At 51.6% G+C, this 25,796-nt stretch overlaps 2 protein-coding genes across 6 annotated transcripts in view; both read right to left on the bottom strand.

The window, feature by feature from the left end:
* Positions 1-17,700, bottom strand: part of ARAP1 (ArfGAP with RhoGAP domain, ankyrin repeat and PH domain 1) — a 70,590-nt gene extending 52,890 nt beyond the window's left edge. For all 4 annotated transcript variants that reach the window (XR_002772101.1, XM_023510410.1, XM_023510306.1 and 1 more), the window contains exon 1: positions 17,611-17,700. The gene's annotated coding sequence lies outside the window, so the exon portion shown is untranslated. The remainder of the gene's footprint in view (positions 1-17,610) is intronic.
* A 1,847-nt stretch (positions 17,701-19,547) lies between these two features.
* STARD10 (StAR related lipid transfer domain containing 10) overlaps positions 19,548-25,796 on the bottom strand; it is a 27,086-nt gene continuing 20,837 nt past the window's right edge. For both annotated transcript variants that reach the window (XM_012803050.2, XM_023510271.1), the window contains exons 3-7: positions 23,351-23,498; positions 22,574-22,677; positions 21,877-21,994; positions 20,201-20,253; positions 19,548-19,975 (exon numbers count right to left, since the gene is read on the bottom strand). In XM_012803050.2, the coding sequence (XP_012658504.1) occupies positions 19,730-19,975; positions 20,201-20,253; positions 21,877-21,994; positions 22,574-22,677; positions 23,351-23,498 (669 nt within the window). In that variant the 3' untranslated portion in view covers positions 19,548-19,729. The remainder of the gene's footprint in view (positions 19,976-20,200; positions 20,254-21,876; positions 21,995-22,573; positions 22,678-23,350; positions 23,499-25,796) is intronic.

Below are 25,796 nucleotides of genomic sequence, written 5' to 3'. Positions count from 1 at the left end.
GGTCCGGGCTGGGGATTTGAACCCGCCACCTTAGGTGTATGTGGCTGGCGCCTTAGCCGGTTGAGCTATAGGCGCCGAGCCCAGCACTCAACTCTTAACCACAGTTAACTGTCCCTCAAAACACAAACTGAACCCCTGCTATCAGCCAGGCACCACACTCAGTGTTTAAACACAGATTGATTCATTGTGGTCCCAGCCCCCTACTGGAATGTCTAGGTGTGGGAAACAGGAAACCACTTAGAAGTAGGCCCCTACTGGGCCTCTCTCAAGTTCCTACTCCAACACTAATAGTGTCTGGCCAAGGTAAGAGACAAGGGGACTCAATACTGACATCCCTTGGGACAGCCCAGTGCTAAGAAGGTGCTGGAAGAATGAACCAGCCCTTAGACCTTAGGCCCTCCAGGAACCTCAGGCTGGAAGGGATCAGATAACACCAGCCAGTGAAAACAGCCCAGGGGCCCCTCAGCAGGCTGAGGTCAGGGAAGGCTTCCCAGAGGAGGCAGCTCCCTGAAAAAAAAGTTCAGAGCAGTGCCTTGCTAAGCCATACTACAGCCTGAAGGAAAGAAAGAATCAGAAATACTGGTCTTCTCTTTATTTAAAATTTTGATGTTTTATATTTTGTTCATCATAAATTTCAACATTGATTTTTTTAAAATGACATTAAAATATTACATACCTTGATTACTGAGCTTTTTGGCAGCCTCCTCTGAAATTCTGCACCAGAGCTGAGTGCCTCACTTGCTCTTCCCTAATCCCAGCCCTGGTTTAGAGGTTTAAACCCCTCATCTCCTATGACACATCAGAGTTCTCACCCTCAGGGAGGAAGGGACTGAGTAGAGGGGAATGTCATCCTATTGCAATAGCACAGTCACGAGTTGAGGGCTTCCCCTCCTCTCCACCCCAAGGCTTAGACACCCCACCACCCCATACTGCCTCCAGTTCTCCCATCTGTCCAGCATCTCTGCTTGCTAACCATGATCCCACCCCTGCTGAAAACCTTTCCATAGTTCCCAGTGCCCTCAAGTGCCCCTCAGCCCATCATTCTACTTGGTCAAGCACTGAAGTTAATAGATGAGGAAATGGAACACCCACAGAAAGGAAGTGACTTGCCTAAGTTGCCAATGACATACCCCAAACCCCAAGCTGGGCTGGCCCCATCTACAACTTCCTCTGTGTCACTTTTTATACTAGGTGTCAGCCTGGCAAATGGGGAGTCCTAGAAATTGTCTACTGACAAGTGCATAAACCATACTCTACCAACTCTCAGGTACTGGCTCTACACTGCCTCCTCCAGAAAGTCTTCCCTGACTGCCCCTCAGGCTCCTAGACTGAGCCATGCAGCTCATCACTGCTTCTGCTCACTCTCCAGTTGCTCCATTTGTGGAAGTCTACTTCCCCCCAATTCTCAATGTAGCCTGAGATATCCTAAGAGTCTGCACCCCTTCTTGTGTACTGCTCTCCACAGTGGAGCCCAGGACCTGGGAGGGCTCATAAAGGAACTCAGTCCCAGTCCAGAGGTATGTAAGAGTCATCTGGAATCTCTAATCCTCACCAGTCAGTCCTTCTTCAGGTCTGGCTTGAGTCCAGTCCTTTTGCTAGAGCCAAAACTTTTGCCTTTCTGTCTCTAACTACTATTTCAACCCCAATGGCAGAGTTTAAATTGATCAATCTTTCTCTGCCCCAGCCCAGCAACTCTCTTGTGACACCCTTACTGGTGACACTACTGACTAGTGACACCAGTTCCACCAGCCCAACAAGAAGATGACCAAGGCCCAGCACAGTGGCTCATACCTGCAATCCTAGCACTCTGGGAGGTCAAGGCAGGAGGATTGCTTGAGGTCAGGAGCTTGAGACCAAACTGAGCAAAGCAGGACCCTGTCTCTACCAAAAATAGAAAAATTGACAAGGCATGGTGGCAGGTGCCTATATTCCCAGGAGGCTGAGGTAAAAGGATTACTTGAGCCCAAGAGTCTGAGGTTGCTGTGAGCTAGGCTGAGACCATAGCACTCTAACCTGGGGAACAAAGTGAAACTGTCAAAAACAAAAAGATGATCAGAGCCTTAGCCAAGGACAAGCATGGTCCAGCTTCCTTCATGTCCTAAATGCCCACTGTTTGGCCAGCATGTGCCCAGACCCTGATAGATTTCTACCTTCATCTCATCACCTGGGATTCTTACTCCCTTTCAGGGAGGCTGTGAAAGGTGGAAACTTACCCAGGTCACTTGTTGGAGTCTACAGGGCCTTCAGAGGATGTGACGGTCTCTGTCCAATAGTGTCTGGGAGGCTTCCAGAGGGGACTCCTGACCTGGGCCTTGAAAATAAGTAGGAGAAAGGAAGGAAGCCATTTTGGGCAAAGAGGACTGAGTGTGCAAGGCCCAGGGACAAGAATGGATTTGGAGAAGCTGGAGACAGAGATGTCAGTGTGGCAGGAACAAAAGATATTTGGAGAGGTTTGGTGACTGGCCTGGTCACCTGCAGAGCCTGCTGACTTATGTGGGTGTGGCCTTCTCATGAGGCTTCCCAGTCTCCTCTGCATTCTGATTTGCATAAGTGAGTCAGCCCTGGGTCAAGCAGCCTTAAAGGTCCTAACGCCTTCTACACCCAGCTCTGGGGTCCTCTTGGCCAGGCCGCCTCTCCTGATTGCATCCTCAGCGCCCCTTCTGCACACAGCTCTGCTTTGAGTGGAAGAAAAGACCCAGGCCTGCAGAGAGCAGGTAGGGAGGAAAGCAGGCCCAGATGTCCAGACCTTGGGCCTCAGTTTGTCCACCCCCATCCCCTGCATACCCCAACCACTGCCTCAAGCCCTAGGTGTACCAGCACGAGCAGGCTGGGCAGGGACTCCAGTGTCCAGACCTCAGGAAAACCCCCAGAGCTCCCAACAGAGGAACCAAAGAACACACACAGCCTGCTTTGGCCAGACCTAGGTCGGCAAGCCACACCCCACAGGTACCACAGACACACACCTCATGTTACCCAAAGAACTATGTACCTCCCACCCCACCCAATAGCCATGCAGCAGATCTGCCCCTCCCCACCACACACAGCTCCCTACCACCAATTCAACTGCACACAATGGCCTCAGAGCCCCACAATGCCTGATACCCCACACCCCCTCTCCCAGTCCAACCACCATATGATACCTCTGGCCCGGGCCATCCCCGTCTGCCACCCTCCCGGGCCTTCTCAGTACTCTGCTAACTCAGGCAAGAAGCCCTAGAGACACTTCCCGTAGATATGAGGAACTAGGTGGGGGTTGGGTCCCCAGACCAGAGGGTGCAGAAGTGACACCCCCAGCAGAAGTCTGCACTCTCTAGCCCCACTGTGCAAAGCAGCAGGTGCAGCCCTCGGGTAGGCAGCTGACTGATCCCAGGCCAAGAAGCCTTTTTCTGTCTCTCAGGGACTGATACCTGCTGTATACAAATCCCAAGAAGGTATCCTGGGGTCCCCTTCCCCACCCCAGCCCCATATCTCTGCCCTCAACCACTTCCTGGCACCAGGAGATTCCTACCTTATCATTTGTGTGGTAATGCCTGTCTTCAGGGCCTCTGGAGTTCTAGGGACTGACAGGGAGCAGGGCCTGAGGCAGAGGGGACCACGGTGGGGACCCAGGACCTGGGTGAATGAAGAGCTGTGTCAACTTTCTAGTGGGGTGCTGGGGGCCCATCAGCAAGTCCCTAGGCTGCAGGTGGGAGCTCCTTCTCCACCCAGGATACAAAGCAAATCTGGATTCCAGTCTGGTTACACCAGTTCCTGTCTGAAGCTGTGGTAAGTCACATCACATTCCAAGCCTCAGTTTCCCCCTCCACAAAGCAGAGCTGTCAGTCTCTGGCAGCAGATGTCCATGATCTGTCACCACGTGTTTACTAGAAGCCAGATTTGCTCGACTCCTGTTCACTCCTCCACTGCTAGGCAGTCATTTCCTATTCCTGACCTGGTGCTGGGCTTATAGTCAGGCTCTAGTCTAGACCCCTCAACAACCTGAGATTCTCAGTCATCTCAGATACCAATGATCATCTCACTCCACCTCCAGCCATGTCCCCATGCAGAGGTCCAGACCGGACACACCACTGTGTCCTGGACCTCCTCCTGGAGAGCCCAGGCACCACACATGCCCCATCCCACACTGAACTCACCAAATCCCCTTCTGGGGTGAGGGTGGAGGTGCCAGACAAAGGGGAGAAGAGCTATTTTTAACCCAGGCAAGGCAAGTTAAAAAAGATTCCTCCTCTTTCCGAAGCTCCACACCAGGACATGCAGCTTAGCAAGAAGAGGACAAGTGGAGTTTCAGTCCTCCCTCACCCAGGTCTCACCAACCAGGTACCTTTTGGCAGTGCACAACACAGTGCAGCTGGTGAGAGAACATCACCCTAATAAAACACTAAACCACAGTTTTATTAATGATCAAGGGACATTAAAAACTAAGGGACAAGGGTGGCACTCATAGCTCAGTGGGTAGGGCACCGGCCACATATACTGAGGCTAGTGGGTTCAAACCTGCCCTGAGCCAGCTAAGGCAACAATGACAACTGCAACAACAACAACAACAAAAAATAGCCAGGCACTGTGGTAGGCACCTGTACTCCCAGCTCCTTGGGAGGCTGAGGCAAGAGAATCGCTTATGCCCAAGCGTTTGAGGTTGCTCTGAGCTGTGATGCCACAGCACTCTACCAAGAGTGACAGAGTGAGACCCTTTCTCCAAAAAAAAAAAAACCCTAAGGGACAATGGACATCCTTGACACCAGTTTCAGGCCCAACTCTAACTCCCATCTGATCATGAAAGACTTTCACTTTCTACAACCTTCATATCTGTATTGTTTGAAGCTCTTACAACTGTGTATCACTTTTACAATTAGAAGAAAAAATGGTAAATATATATATTTTTTTAAGACAGAGTCTTATTTTGTCGCCCCTCAGTAGAGTGTCTCAGACTCACTGCAGCTCACAGCAACCTCAAACTCGGGCTCAAGTGATTCTCTTGCCTGAGCCTCCCAAGTAGCTGGGACTACAGCTGCCTGCCAAAACACCTGGCTGTTTTTGGAGATGAGGTCTCACTCTGGCTCAGGCAACCTACCCACCTCGGCCTCCCAGAGTATTAGGATTATAGGCGTGAGCCACCACACCTGGCCTGGTAAATGTATTTTAAGTCATGAGAACTGAGTTTGGGGCTAGGTACAGTGGCTCATGCTGGTAATCCTAGCACTCTGGGAGGCTGAGGAGGAGGATCACTTGAGCTCAGGAGTTTGAGACCAACCTGAGCAAGAGCAAGACCCCATTTCTATGAAAAACAAAAAATTAGCCCAGTGTGGTGGCAGGCACCTAAAGTCCCAGCTACTTGGGGGGCTGAGGCAGGAGGATGGCTTGAACCCAGGAGTTTGAGGTTGTAGTGAGCTATAATGACAACGGTTTGTTCCAGTTTGTTCCCCTAAACCATGACTATACAGTAGCTTTATGACTTTCTATAACATGCATAGATTACTAAAGAAAACATATTGGCTCAGCGCCTGTGGCTCAAGCGGCTAAGGCGCCAGCCACATACACCTAAGGTGGCGGGTTCGAATCCCCAGCCTGAGCCCGCCAAACAACAATGATGGCTGCAACCCAAAAATGGCCAGGCGTTGTGGCGGGCGCCTGTAGTCCCAGCCACTTGGGAGGCTGAGGCAGGAGACTCGCTTGAGCCCAGGAGTTGGAGGTTGCTGTGACCGTGATGCCATGGCACTCTACCCAGGGGGACAGCTTGAGGCTCTGTCTCAAAAAAAAAAAAAAAAAAAAAAAAAAAAAAAAAAAAAAAGAAAACATATTATAAGTAAAACTACTGTTTCCTGAGCCATCTGGATTGCAGAATAAGAGACTGAGACCCCAAAGCCCTTCCTTGTCCTCCTGAGAGGCTAAGCCATAGCTAATCTAATGAGCTCTCACATGGGAGCGGACTGAGGCCCATATACAAACATAAGATGCCAGGGTCTCCATAGTTTGTCCTCCAGACAGCATCTGACCCCACCCTTGTCCACTGTCCCCCAAATATCATGCAGGGCCCCCCCTCACATCCAAATCCCACCATGAAAAGGGTCAGGTAGGGAATAAGCCGTGGGTTGATGTGGAAAGCCTTGAAGTACCTCCCTCACAAACAGATGAAGTTGAAAGTTAAATGGTTTGGTCTATCACATAGTAGCCCCCTCCAGTCCCACCATGTACCCCAAACCCTAAATGGGTCACTCAGAATCACTCATTCCCTACCCCCCAACTTCTTCTTGGTTTGCCATGTTTCTGGCACATGCTCCCCTCAGTCCTCCCTGCCCCATCCAGCCAGGCCTCTCAGCCTACCTAGACCTTATGCCCTCAGCCTGACTCCTGCCCTCCTCCACTTGCAGCTAGGCCCACCCTAACTCCCATCTGATCCCACTGCACTAACTTGACACAAGCAGAGCTGACCTGAGTCCTCCACAGTCCTTGCTTGACCCGCCCTTCCTACTCCTCCAATCCATCACCCTCTGGATCTCCCTGAAGGGTGACCCAAGCAGCCCCACACTTGAGGCTGGGGTGCTCCCATCAGGACACCAAGTCCCTGGGCTGGGCCTGGCCCCTGCCACTCAGGCACAGACACACCCTAAAAGGGGTGGGACTCTCTTGGCAGCTCCTCCCACAAGGGGCAAGGGGGAAGCCTGAGGTGCCGCAGAATAGCTCCAGAAATATCCTCTTCTGTGACCACTACCGCCATGGAGAGCAGCAGGAGACTCTGCATGCTGTGAGACAGAAACAGGAAGAGATAAGGCTGACCGCAGTAGGGTGGGGGAACAGAGAGCTGACCACAGAATCATAAGTAGCAGGAGTGGACAGAACCAGAGTCACTGATGATGTTCACCACATGCCAAGGGGCCAAGGGCCAGAACTGGCCCTGATGCGGGAGCGGAGAGGAAGCTGGAAACTTTAAGTTTCTGCGCCCCTCGCTCCCCCAGAAGGGACCTGGTAGGCTTCAGAGCTAGTGGCCCAGGAGAATAGGGACCCAGACCTCCCTCTACCTAGATGGCCCCTGGAATAGAGAAGCCAGAAGATAAGTGGGCCCCTTGCAGCTAGCACCTGAAAGGGGAAGCTGCCCGTGCTGGCTGGTGGAGGGGACGAAAGGGGTGGGGCAGAGGCAGAGGCTGGGGCCAGAAGGGAAAGGAGACAGAGGCACCAGGCCACAGGCTTTAGCCCACAGTTTCATGTGTGACCTCAGCCTCCCCTACTGTATAACCAGATAACATACGAAAAAGACTCCCTGACTCAGCACTCCCTCTCCAACCCATTCTCCAGCAGGGCCACAGGGAGCATTTTAACCCACTCACCTGAACCAGCCATCCCTGCTTAACGCAATAAAAGGTCACACTTATGGAGTGCTTACCATCTACCAGGCACTGCCTCATACAATCCTCACAGCAACCTAAAAGTGAGTGGTCTTAGCCCACTTTGCAGATGAGACAACTGAGGCTCAGAGAGGTTTAATAATTTGCTCCAGGTCACATAGGAACCAGAATCTGAACCAAGGATCTTCTCAAAGAAGTGTGCAGACAGCAGGATCCAGCAAGGATGCATAGAAGTCAGGCAGAAAAGGGAGGTTGACTGTAGACTGAGAGGGGCCTGGAAGGCCATGCTCAGACACTCATCCTTACCATCCAGACAATAGGAAGCCATGAGGGCAGCAAGGTGCATCAGGGACGGAGCACACTGTGACACAGGCAACAGACGGGTTCCTCCTGTTGTGGAACTTGGGAATTCACATAACTTTTCTGAGCCCATTTCCTCATCTGTGTAATGAGATTATGATAGCTCTACCTCATAAACTTGTTAGGGATAAATACGTGCCTTCAAAACAGACCCCAAATCTGACCAGTTCTTACCCCCCAGTGACTTCCTATCTCACTCAGAGTAAAAGCCAAAACCAGTATATGCCCTACCAGGCCCATGTGATCTGTCCCTGAGTGTTTCTGCCTCAGGGATGAGACCTCAAGCTCCCCATTCCTGGAATGCTCTTGCCCAGACATTCCTGGAATATATCTTGCCCAGGTGATTGCTTTGGGTCCCTTCTCAAATGCAAGGCCTTTCTTCCCTGACTACCTGAAAAGGCACCCTCATCAATCTCTGGCTCTTTACTGTGTTTCATTTTTCAGTGTCTCACTTATCACAACTGGACATTATTATATGTATAATTGGGTTTTGTGTGTGTTTAATTGTTAACATCAGTCTCCTAAGCTGGGAGGCACAGACCTTGTTTTACTCCCAGCTGTATCCCCAGAGACTAGGACAGTGTCCAGAAAATGCTCAACAAGGCTAGGCACCCGGAGCTTAGAGGTTAGGGCGCCGGCCATATACACCAAGGCAGGCAGGTTCGAACCCAGTCCAGGCCTACTAAACAACAATGACAACTGCAACAAAAAAAATAGCTAGGTGTTTTGGAGGCACCTGTAGTCCCAGCTACTTGGGAGGCTGAGGCAAGAGAATCACGTAAGCCCAAAAGTTAAAGGTTGTTGTGAGCTGTGACACCACGGCACTCTACTGAGGGCAACACAGTGAGACTCTCTCCAAAAAAAAAAAAAAAAAAAAACAATGCTCAACAAATATCTGTGAAATGTATGAAAGGGACAGAGGTGGAAACGGGGTGGTCAGGGACAGGGTCTACAGGAGGTGGCCTGGGAGACCTTCAGTCTGGGTCTGACCCTGGCCCACCCTGCTCCAGTGGCTCTAGAAAGGGGCCTGCCTAGTGAGATGGGCAGAGAGGGCTAGTTGGACAAGGCAGGTGTCAAAGTTCAGACCAGAGGTCTAGAAGTCAGAGATGTGACTCTGAGGTTCCTTGGTACCTCCGTGGCTGGGCTTGCCCCTTCTTCTTCTTCTTCTTTTTTTGTTGTTGTTGTTGTTGCAGTTTGGCCAGGGCCAGGCTCAAACCCACCACCCTCAGTATATGGGACCCACTGAGCCACAGGCACCGCCTAGGGCCTGCCCCTTCTTTCAACCTCTGAGGCTTCCCTGCTGCTTCCTGCAGGGGAAGCCCTCACCCACAGGGAAAGTGTGACTCTCAGGCCCTTCATGCTGCCCACTGCTCAACCATTCCCCAGAGTGAGTCAGAACCATCCCAGACTCCAGAAGTCTCTGAAACCAACCCCCCATCCCCCAGGCAGATGCTGCCTCTCCCCAACCTGCTTACACCCTTCATGGCTCCCCATTACAGGGGGACTCAAAGGGCCTCCACCCACTGGCTCCTGCCCCTTAGCCATCCTCTTTGGTCTCATTCTCTCCACTCTAGCTCCCAACTTCAGCACTTCACTGCCAGGCCTGTGCTTATGTGGTTCCTTCTGCTTACAACTTTCTCTACCTTAGTCTTCAAGCTCAAGTCACCTGCTCCAGGAAATAGTCTCTGACTCCCACCATCACAGAGCCAATCACAACAGACATCACTCACTATCTGTGACTGTATCTGCCATATATACACTCTCACTCACCCCTACCCTGGCTGGGTACGCTCTCAAAGCAGGACCATGGTCTGAGTCCCAAGGGCAGCATATGGTGAATATTTACTGACTGACTGGACACTTACCAACCTTACATACAAAGAATGAGCATGTAAGAGCCCACGTAGGTGATGACTTGCCCATGGTCACACTGCAAGTCTGCAGCCGAAGTGTGCCTAGAACTTGGCCTCCAGCCACCCAGCACCAGGTGCACTCAGAAGTACTTAGGAACACATAGCAGTCCACCTAATCCAACCATCCCCATTTGCAGAAAGAAAAGTGAGTCTCAGAGGGACAAGACCTAGCCAGGGCCATACAACAGGTCAGAACCGAGACTCAGGCCCTTGCCCCCAGCCTGAGCTCCATCTCCTCCAATAGCCTGTTTCTTAGAAGAACTGGGGGTAAAGGGGCCCCTCAGTAACATCAGAGACACTGGAGCAACTCTCCTGCTCCAAGGCTGGGTCAGTCCTACACTGAGAAGTATGGGTTTTCAGGCCACAGGCAGTAGAAGCAGATGAATATTCTGATTCATGTCTCTGGATCAGAAATAGGAAGAGAACCACAGGTAGGGGCTCCCTGGATCTTCAGACTCCCTAGGCTGGGTCGGGGAAGGCTTCCCTCAAAACAAACTGCTGCATCTTAGCTGCAAACCCAGTCTCTCCTCACTAGAGATTTGTATCAGGATGGACTGCAGAGCGGGTTTGCAGCTAAGCGAGAGATTGAGGCTTGAGGGCGTGAAAGCCTTGCATCGCTCACACATCAAGAGGTGCAGAGGCAGCCCCCATGCCCCATCCCACTGGGAAACCAGGACATCAGGATTTCAAATGCTGACCACATCCATACAGAGTTCCCCCTCAAAGGGATGTGACACAGGCAGGGGCTGGGAACTACCACCAAGAGAGGGGCTCACCCAGCCGGTATGTTTTCTAGGAGGAGGGCACTTTCCTATAGGGAACAAGCCTCCTTCTCTGAGGACCAGCCCCCACTCCTGTGCCTAGGGCCCTCTCAGTACAGCTGCTGTGCTCACAGGCACAGATAAGCACCGGAAGGAGCTAAGGGAGGCATTGTGAAATACTCTAAGTCCCTCAGCCAAGGCCCAGCCTCCTGCACCCTAAGGCAGGACAGTGTCTCCCCTTTAGGCTCCCTTATTTAGATCTCTGCCTTCCAGTCTCTGTAGCCCCCGTGCCTGGTCTGACTCTTTAAGGCTTGACCTGGGTCTGCTAAACCTCATCCCATACTGGCCCTGATGCCCAGCAGCATGACCCTGACTTTGCTCTTTGCACCAGCCAGCCACCAGCCCTCCCTGAGCTTCTCTACAACCTGGCCCTGGTGTGCATGGGGATGGCCTTACTAGTACTGGTGAACACAGAGGGGCCTGGCCCTTATCTCTTCCCAACACCAAGATGACTGCCCCTCCTGCTACTGCTTAGTCCACAGGGTTCCCAGATTTCATGAAAGAGAGGTAGCTGGGTTTGTATGCTGGGGGTGGTCAGAGCAGAAAGCACATGGAGCCTGGAGGCCGGCTAGGTCTCTGACCCACTAGGCAGCCCTGAGAAACTCTCTAGGCCTGTCTTGTCTGGTGCCAGTCTGGCCAAGCTGTGGCACAGGACTCAGCTTCAACTTGGGGGTGACCCAGCTCAACTCTAGGCTTTTCAGCTTCTTAAAATCAAGAATTTCAGAAATTCAGAAACTGAAAATCACAGGCACATAAAACCCTAGAATTTGAATCTCTGATACTTAGAATCTCAAGATCTTAGCTAACCCTTCCTCCCTCCCCCACACTTTGCCTTGCATCTGCCCGATTCACACCTGGGGCCTGGAGGGCCTAGGAGGCCCAGGGAGCTGCTTCTTCCTAAACTACCTCCTGCCCCCAAAGCTCCAGGGAAAATGTTTCCATTGAACATAAACACCCACCCAAAGGCCTCTCGTGAGCTTAAAAGCCCAGGACAGACCCAGAGTTCCTGACTCCAGGTAGACCCAGGTTCTCCCATATCACAGCTATAGGGGGGAGAAAAAAGGATAACCAGGGCAGGACAATGTTCTCTGGGCTGGCAGGGAAGGCCCAGGCAACTGGGAGGCGGATATGCAGTGAGAGCTCAGGCCTGCTACTGTCCTCATCCTGGGGTCTAACACCCCACCACTGGGCTGGCCAGAAGGAGGCAGGCCCAGGCCAGGATCCCCCAAGGTCCCTGGGTAACCAAGATTCTATTTATGACCCCTGGTCCCTGCCCTGAGAACGGGAAAAGGAGTGGCTCAGAGAGATTCTGATCCTCCTCTGTGGCACCCTTTCTTTCACCTTTGTCCTCACAACAATGAAAATAATGACAAGAAGGAAGATTTTCCACACATCTGAAGCCTCTTCTGGACGCCTCTGGACCTGAGCCCCACACACTTAACTACAAGTGGGCCCTCCATCCTGGCTCTTGGCTCTAGAACAACATTCCAGGTTGGTTCAGACAGACACTGACACCCACTTGTAGCAAACCCCAAGCACCCTATGAAGAAGCATGTTCCCAGTTTGGATCCTGTAACCAGGGTGGGCAGCATCTGAATGAAGCTCAGAGCTTCGGTAGGTCCTGACAAGGCTCCCAGCAGGAAGGCAGGCCTCGGGTGCCCTCCACTTTCTAGTCCCAGCTCTCACTTTCCGTAGCCTAATACCTATAGCCCAGTCATTTACCTTCTACTGCCCTTAGTCTCCTCATTAGCAAAATGGGAGCTGGGAGACCACTGTATTAAATAAAAGCCAGGAGGCCGAGCATAGCAGGTCACACGTATAATTTTAGCACTATGGGAGGCTGAGATGGGTGGATTGTTTGAGCTCACAAGTTGAAGACCCGCCCAGCCTAAGCAAGAGCAAGACCCCCATCTCTCGGGGCAGTGCCTGTGGCTCAAAGGAGTAGGGCACCAGTCCATATACCAGAGGTGGCGGGTTCAAACCCAGCCCCAGCAAAAAAAAAAAAAAAAAAAAAAAAAAGACCCCCATCTCTAAAAATAGGTGGGCATTGTGGCAGGCTCATGTAGTCCCAGCTTACATGGAAGGCTGAGGCAAGAGGATCATTTGAGGTCCCCATGAGCTATGATGCCATGGCACTATGATGCTCTCTACCGAGAGCAACAAAGTGATACTCTGTCTCAAAAAAAGAAAAAAAAAAAACAACCCAGGGTTGACCTGGCACAATGGCTCACATCTATAATCTTAGCACTTGGGGAAGCTGGGGCAGGATGATCACTTGAGGCCAGGAATTCAAGACCAGCCAGAACAAAAGCAAGACCCTCATCTCTATAAAGAATACAAAAATGGGCTCAGCGCCTGTGGCTCAAGTGGCTAAGGCACCAGCCACATACATCCAAGGTGGCGGGTTCGAATCCAGCCCGGGCCCGCCAAACAATGACGGCTGCAACCAAAAAAATAGCCGGACGTTGTGGTGGGCGCCTGTGGTCCCAGCTACTAGGGAGGCTGAGACAGGAGACTCGCTTGAGCCCAGGAGTTGGAGGTTGCTGTGAGCTGAGATGTCACAGCACTCTACCCAGGGGGACAGCTTGAGTCTCCTGTCTCAAAAAAAAAAAAAAAATACAAAAATGGGCGGCACCTGTGGCTCAAAAAGGTAAGGCGCTGGCCCCATATGCCAGAGGTGGCGGGTTCAAACCCAGCCCTGGCCAAAAACCCAAAAATTAGCTAGTGTGGTGGCACACACCTACAGTCCCAGCTACTCGGGAGGCTGAGGCAGGATTGCTTGAGCCTAAGAGCTCAAGGTTGAAGTCAACTATGATGAGGCCACTATACTCCAGCCTCAATGACAGAGGGAGAGCCTGTCTGAATTTTTTTTAAAAAGCCAGGGTGGACAAAGTAGGAAAAGAACAGAAACCAGACCTCTGTTAAGTACTCATCCTAGGTCTGCAAGCAAGATACCCTTGCAGGCATTCTAGCTCCACATCTAGCCACCAGAATTGTCATGTGACCAGGCAGCCTTCTGGACATACATCACCTCCCAGTGCTCAGGATCATCATTGTAAAGCAATGGAAATTCCTAGCTATTCTATGTAATGGATGATCTTGGGCAAATCACTTAACCCCTCTGGACCTTAGTTTCCTCATCTGTAAAATGAATGGGAACATCCATTAAACTATCCCATAAGACTACTGTTTTTTGTTGTTGTTGTTTTGAGACAGAGTCTCACTTTGTAACCCCCAATAGAATGCCATGGTGTCATAGCTCACAGCTACCTCAAACTCTTGGCCTCAAGCAATTCTCTTGCCTCTGCCTCCCAAGTAGCTGGGACTACAGGTGCCTGCCATAATGCCCTACTATTTTTAAAGACAGGGTCTCGCTCTTGCTCAAACCTGTGAGCTCAGGCAATCCGTCCACCTCAGCCTCCAGGGTGCTGGGATTACAGGCGTGAACCACCTCACCCAGCCTTTCATAAGACTATTGCTGAGGACTAAATGAATTGGTACATAAAGTGCTTAACACACTGCCTGGCACATAGTAAGCTTCCAAGAAATAATAACTGCTACTACTATTGCACTATTAAATAATAATTTACTATCATTAAATAATTTGGTTTTTTTTTAATTTGTTTGTTTGCTTCTATTTAGAAGGCCCCAGCCAGGTTCGAACCTGCCATCCCCAGTGCATGGGGCCAGCATTCTAACCATCGAGCTACGGGCACCCAGCCCATTAAATAATTTGTTATTGAACTAGTCCCAATCTCTGATTGTCCCAATATCTAGGACAGATGTCCTAATTACAGGACAGGGTATTATTCCCTTCTGAACTATGGCTCAAAGAATGAGAGAGAGAAAGAGAGAGATTCTATGGGAAGGCCACGAGGAAGACCAATCTTGCACTATCCCCATACCATTCCTGACACTGACAATCACCTGCCTCTTTGCGCTGGGACTGCCCTCCCCAGAGCCCTGGTTGGAATGTACAGGTTTGGGGCTCTGGCCAGGGGTGAGGGTAGGTGGACAAGATGCCTTTTTGATCAGAGCTGGGGGCACTGGTGTTAAGTCAGCAGCAGGTCCTGAGCTTTGTGGTAAGTATAACTGGAGGAGGCTGTCTGGGGCTCTCCACATCTTTATGCTGTTTAGACCCTGGAGTGGCCACCCTTCTTGCTGAACCCTTGCAGGAACATGAAACATCCCCTGCACAGTACTGCAGAGCGGGCTGAGTCTGCCTGAGACCAGAGAAGGGAGTGAGAGGAGCCACCCCAGGGACCAGACTCTGCTCCTGAAAAAGGGGCTGGATCTGTTTGGCTGGGGTCATACTCTGCTGGAGGCTGCCTTGGCCACTACCCAGAGAAAAACCCCTCACTCAGCCCTGGGCAGAGCTCAAGGGGTGAGATCAGACTGGGAGAGGGGAAACCAGGCCAGAGGAGGCAAATGCCTGGGTTCTGATCACATTTCCACCACTTACTCACTACAATCCTCAGCAAGTTACTGAACCTCTCTGTACCTCACTTTCCTTACCTGCAGAATGGTACCCAACTTCTAGAGCTGTTGGCAAGTTTAAACTGGTTAATAAATATAAAACTGTCTACAATGGTGCAATAGGAATGTTATAAGCTGACAGTGCCACACTTTTTGATGTTATTACTGAGCTCTCTCTGAGGTTCAGTTTCTTCCCCCTTGATACTGCAGGATGACCCTTGTCTTGTGCCATGATGTAAGGTTAAATAAAGTACAAATGTATAGTGTCTGTGCACAGTAGATTCTTAATCAAAGACAGTTCCCTCACCTTCTATCCCTTTTCCCCACAAGAGGCCAGACTAGGAGTTAGAGTCAGCCCTGACCCTCACCAGGGCTTCCTGTGGGATCCTAGCCTTACCTCTGGCTCTTGGCCTCAGTCTCCCCAACTATGACAGAAGATTCTGGGCCAAGTAGTCTGTAATTGTCCATGGTATTATCTTCTCCAGCCTTTCCCTTTTCCCACTGATATTCTATTAAAACCCTTCCTGACATAAAAGAACCCTTGAAAGACTAAAGGTAGAGGGGACAGCTGGTAGGTAAGGGGCATCAGCCCTCAAGCCGCCCAAGGACCAGTCCAGGCTGTCAAGGGTTAAGACCTAGAGTGAGGGGCGGGGGGCCAGGGTCAGCGCTGGACAGCCGGGCCTGAAGCCCAAAGCCTGCTTCCCCTCCCCCTCCCCTGGGAACAGAAGCCACTTGTTTGAGCATTGGCGGATGGCTTTGAGCTCAGCCAAAGGAGAATGGGGTGGGAAGGAAAGAGGGCCCCAAAGAGTGGAGGGGACTCTCCCCTCCAGCCAATCCCCTAGGCCTGGTCCACCACTAGCTTCCAGTACTCTCAGATGCCCCCCTACCCCTCTGAACTGACCCCTTCCCCTGGGTTTTCCCTTTCCTTCATTCGAACACTCTATGCTAGGAGGCAGGACTTAGATTTAGATAGACCTGATTCTTGCCCCAGCACAGTCTCTGTTTGGGGCATGAGGCCAGGGCTGGTCACCCTCTCCTGCAGATGGGGAAATAGAGGCTCTGAGGAGTTTGGGGACTTGCAGAGTCACATAGTGGTTGCTGGCTGCCACAAGGACTCTGGGCCCCAAGTCCCAAACAACCTTATGGTTCTGTAGGCCCTCTCCCCACAGAGCTCCAAGAAGACCCTTCCTAAGCTATGCCACTACACAAGACTAAAGAGCTGGGCAGGAAAGAGAGGCAATAAGAAGCCTACCTCTGAAAGTCAAAGCCCCAAAGGACCTGGGGATTTGGATGGGGAGAAAACTTCAGGGGACGGGTTGCAATCAGCACAAAAAGCTGAGTCTTGATGCTGGGAGAAGTATGGCTGGATACCAGGTGGTGAGGGCATAAGGCTGGGGTCCACTAGGGAGGCCTGAATGCCAAACTTAGCCTGGGGGCAATCGCAGCCCTGGTGGCCTCTGCCCACTCCACCAGACCAGTCATCAGTACTTTGTCTGGCACACCCCCCTCCTACCGTACTCTAGTGAGCAAGTAGCTAATGAAAAGTCAGGGTCCCCCAGGCAAGGGACACAAGGATAAGTTCTCTCTACACCCCTGCCCCTGCTATCTCTCCAGCCACACGCATCTTCCTGCTATTCCTCAAACATACCATCTAAGTTCTTGCCTCTGCACAAGCCATGCCCTCCTTTGAGGGCCCCTATCCTTGTAAATTACAAGGTAGCCATCATGGTTCATTCCAGTCATCCCTTTCTCCCTGGGCCTGCACCATGTCCACACCTGTCTTTGAGTCTCTGCTGGGCTCCTTTTACCCTGTAATGATCTTGCTGGGAGGTATACTCCAGCTTGGGACTGGGCACTCTCCAAGGACACGTGTCATGAATGCCTCTGTCTGGGACCCTAGGACCCAGCAGGCAGTTAAATCCTTCCCTGAATATACTCAAATATCTGGCCCTGAATATCTGGCCCTGGCTACCCTCCCTCCTAGTCTGGGGATCAGGGAAGAGTCCTCAGGATCCGAGATTTGGGGGAAGGGAGTGCATAGGGCAGAAGCCATACTGTGATGGCTACTCCTGGCCAGAGTTCCCCAGCACCAAAACCACCCCTGAAGATCTGGGACCAAACACTCACCCCATGCCCTGCAGGCTGCACTCCAAGACTTCTCTCTCCAGTCCCAACCACCCACTCCCAGCTTGACCCCATTCAGTGAACACGAACCTCCTTCTCCAGCAACTGGGCCAGGTAAGGGCTCTTGGGAAGTCATGCCCCCATTTACTGGTGGGAAATTGAGGTGCAGAACCGGAAGTAGCCTGCCCAAGGTCACTGGAGCCCCAGGTCCAGGGTATAGAGTCATACCGATCTGCAGAACTGTAGGGGTCTCGGCGCTCAACGTGGGGAAGTGGAGACTTCATCTCACAGATGGGAAAACCAAGGAACCTGAGGGTGGGCTGGGTTCGGAGCCTGAGAGCCCAGTGTCCCGCTGGTTCATTCTCTTCCCTATCGTCTCTGACCCGACCGCTCATCCTCAGGAGGCAACCCCCAGCACTATTACCAGTCAGGAAAACAGTCAAGATGACCTGAGGAAGGAGGCGCACGGCGCGGAGTACCCACGCGGACTCGGCGTTCCCCTCTGCAAAATGGGGAAACTGCAGGCCACGTCTGACTAGGGGCTGTAGACTGGGAGGCCCCGGCAACCGCACTGACCTGTTTTGAGCGAAAACTCCACACGGGGACCAGATGTCCAGGAGCCGCCACCAACTCCCGCCACCGCAACCAATTCTCAGCAACGGGTCCTGGCGCGCCCACCCCGCCGGACGCTTCCGCCCGCCCCACGTGACGCCCCCAGGAGGGGAGGGCGGGGCAGGGGCAGGGACCCGCCCCGCCCTAGTCCCGCCCCTCCGCCTAGCCATGGTCCTTGAGTCAGCTAGCCTGACTCGCCTGCCGGACCGGTCGATCTGTGTCTCCTGCCTCCTACCCCTCTCGCTGCTTGCAAGTCTCCTAAGGTTCAGGGATACCCCACCACCCTCTGCGCTGAGTCTCCATCTCTCCCCGAGTCTCCTTGCCGCTCGCACCTCTCTTCTGTTGAAGCTTCCCACAGGAAGACACACACACACACACACCCTACCTGGCTTACACCCCTAGGGTTAAAGGGGGCAGGACAAATACGGTCCCTACCTCCTCCAGGAAGCCCATCCCCCACCTCATTCTTCCAGGGTATCCCATTTCTCTTCCTGGGCGCTACATATCCTAGAGACAACGGGCTAGGAAAGAGTCCTACTCAGCCATACCTCCCAAGGATCTTAGGGATCCTAGAGACCAATACCACCCAGGCCTAGAAAAACGATTTTCACCCATTTTCCCAGCACATACACAGATGAAGGCCCCAGGCGTGACAGGCATTTCTGGGTCCTGTATCTAGGGCCACTTCTGGGGCCAACCCAAGCCAGAGACCTTAACTTCTCCAGGTTTCTATTTCTCCATATGTACAAAGAGGATAACTAGAAGGATAGCTCCCACCAGAGTGGACATGGGGGTTTATCCAGGAAAAGGAAAGTGTCAATAATTTGAGTGCCTACTATAAGCCAGCCCCAGTGATGAGCAATTTATTTCTTTTATCACAGTCCTTACTCTCCAGAGGCAAAAATTATCACCCTAGATTATAGATTAGGAAGTAAGGCTCCAAGAAATACCAGGGTTTGCCCAAAGTTACAAAGGTGGTATTAGACAAAGATGGGATCGGAACCCATCTTGGTGAGTTACAAATCTCCTGCCCAACCCTCACTGGCCATTCACCCTGTCCCTCTGGAAAAGCGCGGACTGAGTAGACTGTGTCTTCCGCTGGCAGAGCCAGGACAAAGAGCTTTCTGGGAGGTGAGAATAGGACCAGACCCTGGAAGAAAATTTCCAGGCCCCAAGTTCATTCATGTCAGGGAAAACACACTGGAGAGGAGCAGAATTCAGGACTCTCCTGACCTGGGGACAACAGAGAACAGGGGAGACTCAGGCAGCCCTCTAGACCTCAGAGCAGCCAGGTGGAGTACATGATGACAGGATTCCTGTTAACACAGTCCTGATGTCTTCAAAATGACCTAGGAAGGGTATGAATCAGAGCTTGGTCCTTCCAACTATACCCCTGAGCTCCCTCCTTCAGGACATGCTGCCCCAACCTCAGCTCCAGAGCCCAGAGCCTGAGACCCATAGACCCCTCTTCCTCCTTTCCGTGATGACAGGACAGTGTCAGATCCCCAGTTCAGAGGTTGAACTCAAGGGGGCCTGCAAAGCGTAGGGTCAGTAGAACCTGCATTCTTACCCCTGACCAGAGCCTCTGGCCAGGCCTGCTCCTTTCCTTAGAGTAGTGAAAATAGCCTGGTGTGAATGGCAAAATGAATGGCACAAGGACAAGGGGATGGATGAATAAAGAACTAATGAACAGACTATGGGCAAGCGAAGGGGGTAACAACCCTTCCCTTGTCCCACCCCACCCCACCCTGCACACACACTCACACTAGGGAAATGAAAAGAAGGCTGAAGAATCAAACATCAAGCAATCAATAACGTTAACAAAATCAACTGTAGAACCAGGGACTAGAGCAGTGGTGGTGCCCAGGAAGGTGGGAAGCAGGCACAAGTGATAAGCCGGCTGAGGCTGTGGGATCGTTTATTGGGGCTGTGTCCAGCCAGGCCGCAGCGCCCGCCTGGGCCTGAGCCCGAGCCCAGCGCCCCCAGGAGGCGTGGGGAGTGGGGGAGGGAAGAAAGTGTAGGAGAATCCGCTGCTCCAGGGCTCGGTCCATTTTCTATCTGGGTCCTTGAAGTAGTACCGCGCTCAGGTGAGCGAGGTGTCATCATCGCTGCCCTCGCCACCAGCACCGCCCATACGTTCCTCTCGGCTCTCAGCCACTGAGCTCTCATCGATGTTCTCCAGCGAGTCCGCATGCTGCACAGACAGCTCCGACAGCGCCAGGCTCGGCAATGGGCTCTGCTCCGGGTGCAGCCAGGGCTTGAAGTGAGGCTGATGCTTCTGCTTCCACTCAGGGTACTTGACACATGCCTTGTACATCTTCTTCATGGCCTGTGGGACCGCCGCCCCACGGTGTCAGGAGTGGCCAGGGCACAGATGAGGTCTTCTCTGCGCCCTCTGCAGTGGCTTAGCCCCAACCTCCTAACTCTGGCTCCAGTTTCATAACTCCACCCATAAGTCCTAACCCCGCCCCCACCCGTCTATCCCTGACTCCATCCCCTATTCCCAAATTCCTCTCCCCAGCCTCCATACCCCCAAAGTCCTAAGGACACTCACCTTGGGAGCCAGGAACTGAGAAGATTTATTCACCACCCACTTGGGTAAGGAGCCTAGAGGGCAAGGAATGGTAGTGAGAAGGGAGGAAGCAGCCTCAGTCCCCACCATACACATACACCAGTCCCCTCCCTCTGCCCATCCATGGGAAGGGGAGTATGTGAGGCAAATCCTACCAGACTTCATCCTCACTCCTTCTTTCTACCTCAGACCAAGGTCCTTAGGCTCAACTCTATTTCCCCTTCTCCTTCTGCTAAGCCCCAAATGACCATGTGGAAGAAAATCACAGGGTCCTAGGTGACCACATGCTACACATGGGTTGAAATTCTTACCCACCAAGCTCCAGCCTGCCACCTCCCTCTACTCACACTGACATTCCTTCTCATATTTAACCCCTCTCAGCCTCTCTTTTGTCTGTCCTTCTAAGCCCCCTCCCTGACAACACAGGCCTCTAGCTAAAGCCCCCAACCTGGCCTGACCTGGAATCCACAGCCCAGTTCTCAACCCTGTCTCATTTCCAAGTGTCTGCTCTGATGCCTAATACACTCAATGAGGTGCCAGAGGGAGCCCTGGGCCCCTGGGCCCTGGGAGCTTGAAGCATTCCCAGGCAAAGATGCTTAAGGTTTACCCACCCTCTAGTCATTCATTCACTTACTCACTCATTCCACATTCACTGTGATGCCCCACCCCCCTGGGCTAGCCTGAGGAACCAGAAAGGAAGTCACTGTCAAAGGGCCCAACAGTGTGCCAAGTGTTCTGTAGAGGGGAATGTGCCCACAGAGCAGTGGACTAGTGACTGGTGGCCAGGGATAAGGGAGGTGACATCTGCAGCAGCACTGGAGGATTGAGTAGAGGGGGAGAGATATATCTAGGCTGCAAGAAAGGGCTGCCTAGACATGGAGGTGTGAAAGTGTAAGGTGTGAGGAGGGACCAGGAAACCTGAGTAGGGGCTTAGACGTTACTCTGAGGGCAAAAGAGAGTCATAGAAGAACTTTAAGCAGCGGAGAGTCATAAGAAATAAGTATTTTAGAAAAATTTCTCTGGTAGCTGGTACAGAGTAGGTAGCTGACCATGGAGACAAACAGATTTAGGAGCTATTTGGGAGGCAGAATCAATAAGAATCAGTGACTAGATTTGGGATCTGAGGAAGAGGGAATGTCCCCAGATGACCACAGGTTACTGGCAGGTCAGAGGAAAGATAGTGAGTCCACTGTTGGACACAGTGAGTCTCAGGGACCTCAAAGACATCCTGAAGATGTCCAGGGGGCCGACAGCTACAGCAATCTGGATCTCAGCAGAGAGACATGTGATCAGCTGCCACTAAAGCCATAGGAGTGGCTGAGCCTTCCCAAGGGGGAGAGAACTGAGGTCTGGAAAACCCAGGCCTCCAGAATAGGCAGAGGATAGGTACCAGACAGACAGAATGGGAACAGCCAGTGAGCAAGGAGCAAGTCAGAGCACAGGGGTGTCTGAGCCCAGGAAGAGAGTTCCAAGCTTCTTCAATGCAACAGTAGCCACCTGGCCCATTCTTTTCCAACTTCAGTAAAATCTCAAACCTTGGTTCAAACAAGGCTTTGGATATAAAACAGCAATGTCCTTCTGGATCCTTAAGTAGATCAAGCCCCATCCCCTGTGGTATAGGGAAGGATCTCATAACTACTGCAGGGTCAAGCCCTCACCTTTGGGGTCCACCTGGGCCAGGTACGTGATGACGCAGCTCTTGGGCCCCGTGCTCTGGATGAGGTAGCCCGTCTGGATGGACACAGCTCGGACCAAGTCTTTTCGAGGTGGATATTTCTGGGGATGGAAGGTACATGGAGGTAAGACTGAGGGTGGGGGCAAAGGAAATGTCTTTGGGAATATACACACATCTCTCTCTAGGCTGGGCCTGATTCTGAGTGAAGAGAAGGATAAAATCAGACTAGTTCCTCTTGAGGTTTTCCCTGCTCCCCTCAGGAAAGCTACCATTGTGGGCCCAGGACTCATGAGCACACATGAGCATCCAAAGACTTACACACTCATTCTTGCCTAGGCTAGCCAAACCTGCCTATCCTCCCTTCCCTGGGAGATCGAGGTGGCCCACACTCAGAGATGGCCAGAGGACCCTGCCTCCTACCCCTTGCTCCCCATTTTTCTGGCCTGCCCTATTATAGACCCCAACCAAAGTCATCCCATCCTACCCTTCTTGCCACTGAGATAGCTGCACTGCCTTCTCCTGATCTCTTAGGGAGACAGAGCCATTATCCTCACTCTGTAGGAAGGACACTGAGGGCCCATGCCTGTCCAAAGTCCCAGTAAAGTCATGGTGGCAGCCATGGCCCAGCCCTGCCTAATACCTTCCGCTGCCCACTTGGCAGGGAGGGCAGGTTGACTCACGGGATGTTTGACTGAGTAGTTCATAATGATGTAGTCAGTGCCCATTGGAAGCCAGGAGCGGAGGGTGATGACATCACGATTCTTCAAGGGCTTGGGACACCTCCCTGTGGAGGGCAAGAGACAGTTCATCCAGACCACTGGCCAGACCTACCTGTAAGGCACGGTACAGCAGAGGCCAGAGACACAGGGATGCCTAATTAACTGTCAGTGACTCCAATCCAAACAGGTCCTCCTCCCCTTCCAGACCACAGTCCCATAGCTGGAACCAGGGAAGACACAGCAGAACCCTGTCCCTATGGCCTCTAGCCATCCCTGCTACTCACACCCTCACACAGCCCTTACCTTGCTGGCCTGGCTTGTCTGTCTAGGTCAGTGGTTCTCAATTTTCCTAATGCCATGGCCCTTTAATACAGTTCCTGTGGGTCGCGACCCACAGGTTGAGAACCACTGGTCTAGGTGAATGTGAGTATATGGGGGGGAGAAAAAAATGTGTGTTTGTGACTATGCAGCATGTAGCTGTGGCTTGTGTACATAACTGCTTGTGTGTAGCACGTATACATGGACATATGAGTTCATATGTGTTGTAAGTGTATATGTACACTGCCCAAGGGTCTAGAAGTGGACAGGGACATTCAGGTCAGCCCTCTATCTCAGCACTCAGGTCTCTGAGCAGTCTGGCTAGGGGAGTGACCACAGGAGAGAAGGTGGGAGGAGGAGGATTGGTGGGAGCCTGGAGGGAGGCCAGGGAGGTTGGGATCAGGCTCTGTGCCTGCTCACAAGAATAATAGCCCACGTCAGCGTTGACTGTCAAGCGGGCGATGTCGAAAGTCTCAATGACGTTGCTGTCCCATTTCTTTCGGTACTCAATGTCGTGTAGGACATCGTAGAGTGTCTCTGCTGGCACATCACGGCACTCCATCCGGCACTGCAGACAGACATATGGATTGTCAGTGTCATGTGGGACTCAGGGCCTGGCCCAGGGACCAGTGCATAGACCAAGCAGAATGGGGACGAGGAAGAGGACAGGGAGGAGCAGAGGCCTCTGAAGCCAGCATGGACTCACTTCTTGCTACAGTCTTTCAGCTCCCCTAGAAATCACTTGTGCCAAGAGACACATAGCCCCTGTATCCAGAGCCCATCTTCCTGAACTCAGCCCAGTCTCCACCAGGAAGCCTTCTATTTATCTTTCAGGCTCCCACACCCTGAATCTCTGTCTGTGCCCTCCCAGGCCCCCACGAGCTGCCTGTGGAGAGAGGCTCACAGCTGATTCATCATGGAGCCTTGTATGGGTACATGTTAAATGAAATGGAAGCATAAATTAAAAAACAATGCCTAAATGGATGATTTCTTTACTCCCTGGTACTTATCACCAGTCTGTACCACCAGTCCTACTTTTTGCGTTTTTTTCATTCAACAAACATCTTTGGAGCTGAGCCTGGTGGCTCACCACTGTAATCTTCACACTCTCGCAGGCCAAGGCAGGTGGACTGCTTGAGCTCAGCAGTTCAAGATCAACCTGAGCAAGAGTGAGACCCACTCTCTACTAGTCCCAGGTACTCGGGAGGCTGAGGCAAAAGGATCGCTTGAGCACAAGAGTCAGAGGTTGCTGTGAGCTATGATGCCTCAGCACTTTACCCAGGGCGAGAGAGTGAGACACTGTCTCAAAAAAATAAAACATCTTTGGATTTTCTACTATTTATTAGCCTTGGCCTCAAAAAGCTTTCCATCTAAAGAAAAAGACAGCTGAGCATACCTTGTTTTATTCAACCCTCCCAACAACTCTGCCAGATAAGAAATCCAAGGAGGAACTTAAGGCTCAAAGAGGTTAAGTAACTTGCCCAAGGTCACCTAGTTGGTAAGTAGCAGAGCTGGGATTTAACCCAGATCACATGTCTGGAAACAAAGTAAAAACAGAGCCAGGTATCCCTAGATTTGCACTAAACAAGATGGAACTCCATCAATGTCCTTGTTATTTGATTTTTTTCACCCAAGAGCCCAACTCCCAAGATCAAGTTCCCCTCAACAAATGGGTAAGTTTTCTTGTATAGTTTAAAAAGGTCTCTCAGGGCAGCACCTGTGGCTCAAAAGAGTAGGGTGCAGGTCCCATATGCCAAAGGTGGCAGGTTCAAACTCAGCCCTGGCCAAAATAAATAAATAAATAAAAAGGTCTCTCAGAACAGACATCCAGACAGTGCCAGTGCCAATCCACACATACCACTTTCTACTCACGGGGGATACATGTAACAACCTGAGGGAGGGGTCACATGGCCTTCCCCCACCACAATGGTGATGAGGATGCCATAGAATGACACTCCAACCCCTCTTGGGTATTCTAAGCACCAAGAAACATCAAGCCTTGGATATAACCTCAGTTTACAGAAAATAAAGAGGACCTGGGCACCACCCCTAGCTCAGTCAGCAGGGCGCCAGCCACATACACCAAGGGTGGCGGGTTTAAACTTGGCCCAGATCAGCTAAAACAACAATGACAACTGCAACAAAGGAATGGCTGGGCATTATGGCAGGCGCCTGTGGTTCTGGCTACTTGGAAGGCTGATGCAAGAGAATCGCTTAAGCCCAAGAGTTGGAAATTGCTGTGAGCTGTGATGCCATAGCACTCTACCCATGAGACAGTTTGAGACTGTGTCTCAAAAGAAAGAAAGAAAAAAGCACAGAGGAACAACCTAGGTGACATCACATGAGAATACAGACAAAGCTAGAAGGTAAGGCACTCTATGAGGCTACTGACCCAGTCTCTTCTCCAGGTTAATGTCACATAACAAAGGGACTGGGCTAGACTGAGACCCTTACAGAATATAGCAGCCACATGTAAAGTGTGACCCTGGCTGTATACTGATTCAGACAAAATAGCTTTAAAGGACATTTTGGGAACTGGAGAAATGTGAATGTAGTCTGATTATTAGATACACTGAAAATGTATAAAAACAAAATGGTGGAGATTGCTGCCTAAAAAAGCAGGTCACGAAATGGAAAGCACATATAATCTCACGTGGGAAAAAAATGTATGCACAGAAAAAGCTCAGGAAGCACAATTACTAAGGTATTAGGTAGCTAAGTGATAAGAATATGACCATCTATTTTCATTTTGCTTGCTTGTATTTCTACAATAATTTTTTTTTTGAGACAGAGTCTCACTATGTTGCCCTCCATAGGGTGCCATGGCATCACAGCTCACAGCAACCTCAAACTCTTGGGCTTAAGC

The sequence above is a fragment of the Otolemur garnettii genome, unplaced genomic scaffold (genome assembly GCF_000181295.1).
Source record: "Otolemur garnettii isolate 467f Iridium unplaced genomic scaffold, OtoGar3 scaffold00001, whole genome shotgun sequence".
NCBI lineage: Eukaryota > Metazoa > Chordata > Mammalia > Primates > Galagidae > Otolemur > Otolemur garnettii.
The sequence above is the reverse complement of the archived record's forward strand: the minus strand, read 5'-3'. Positions and strand labels throughout refer to the sequence as shown.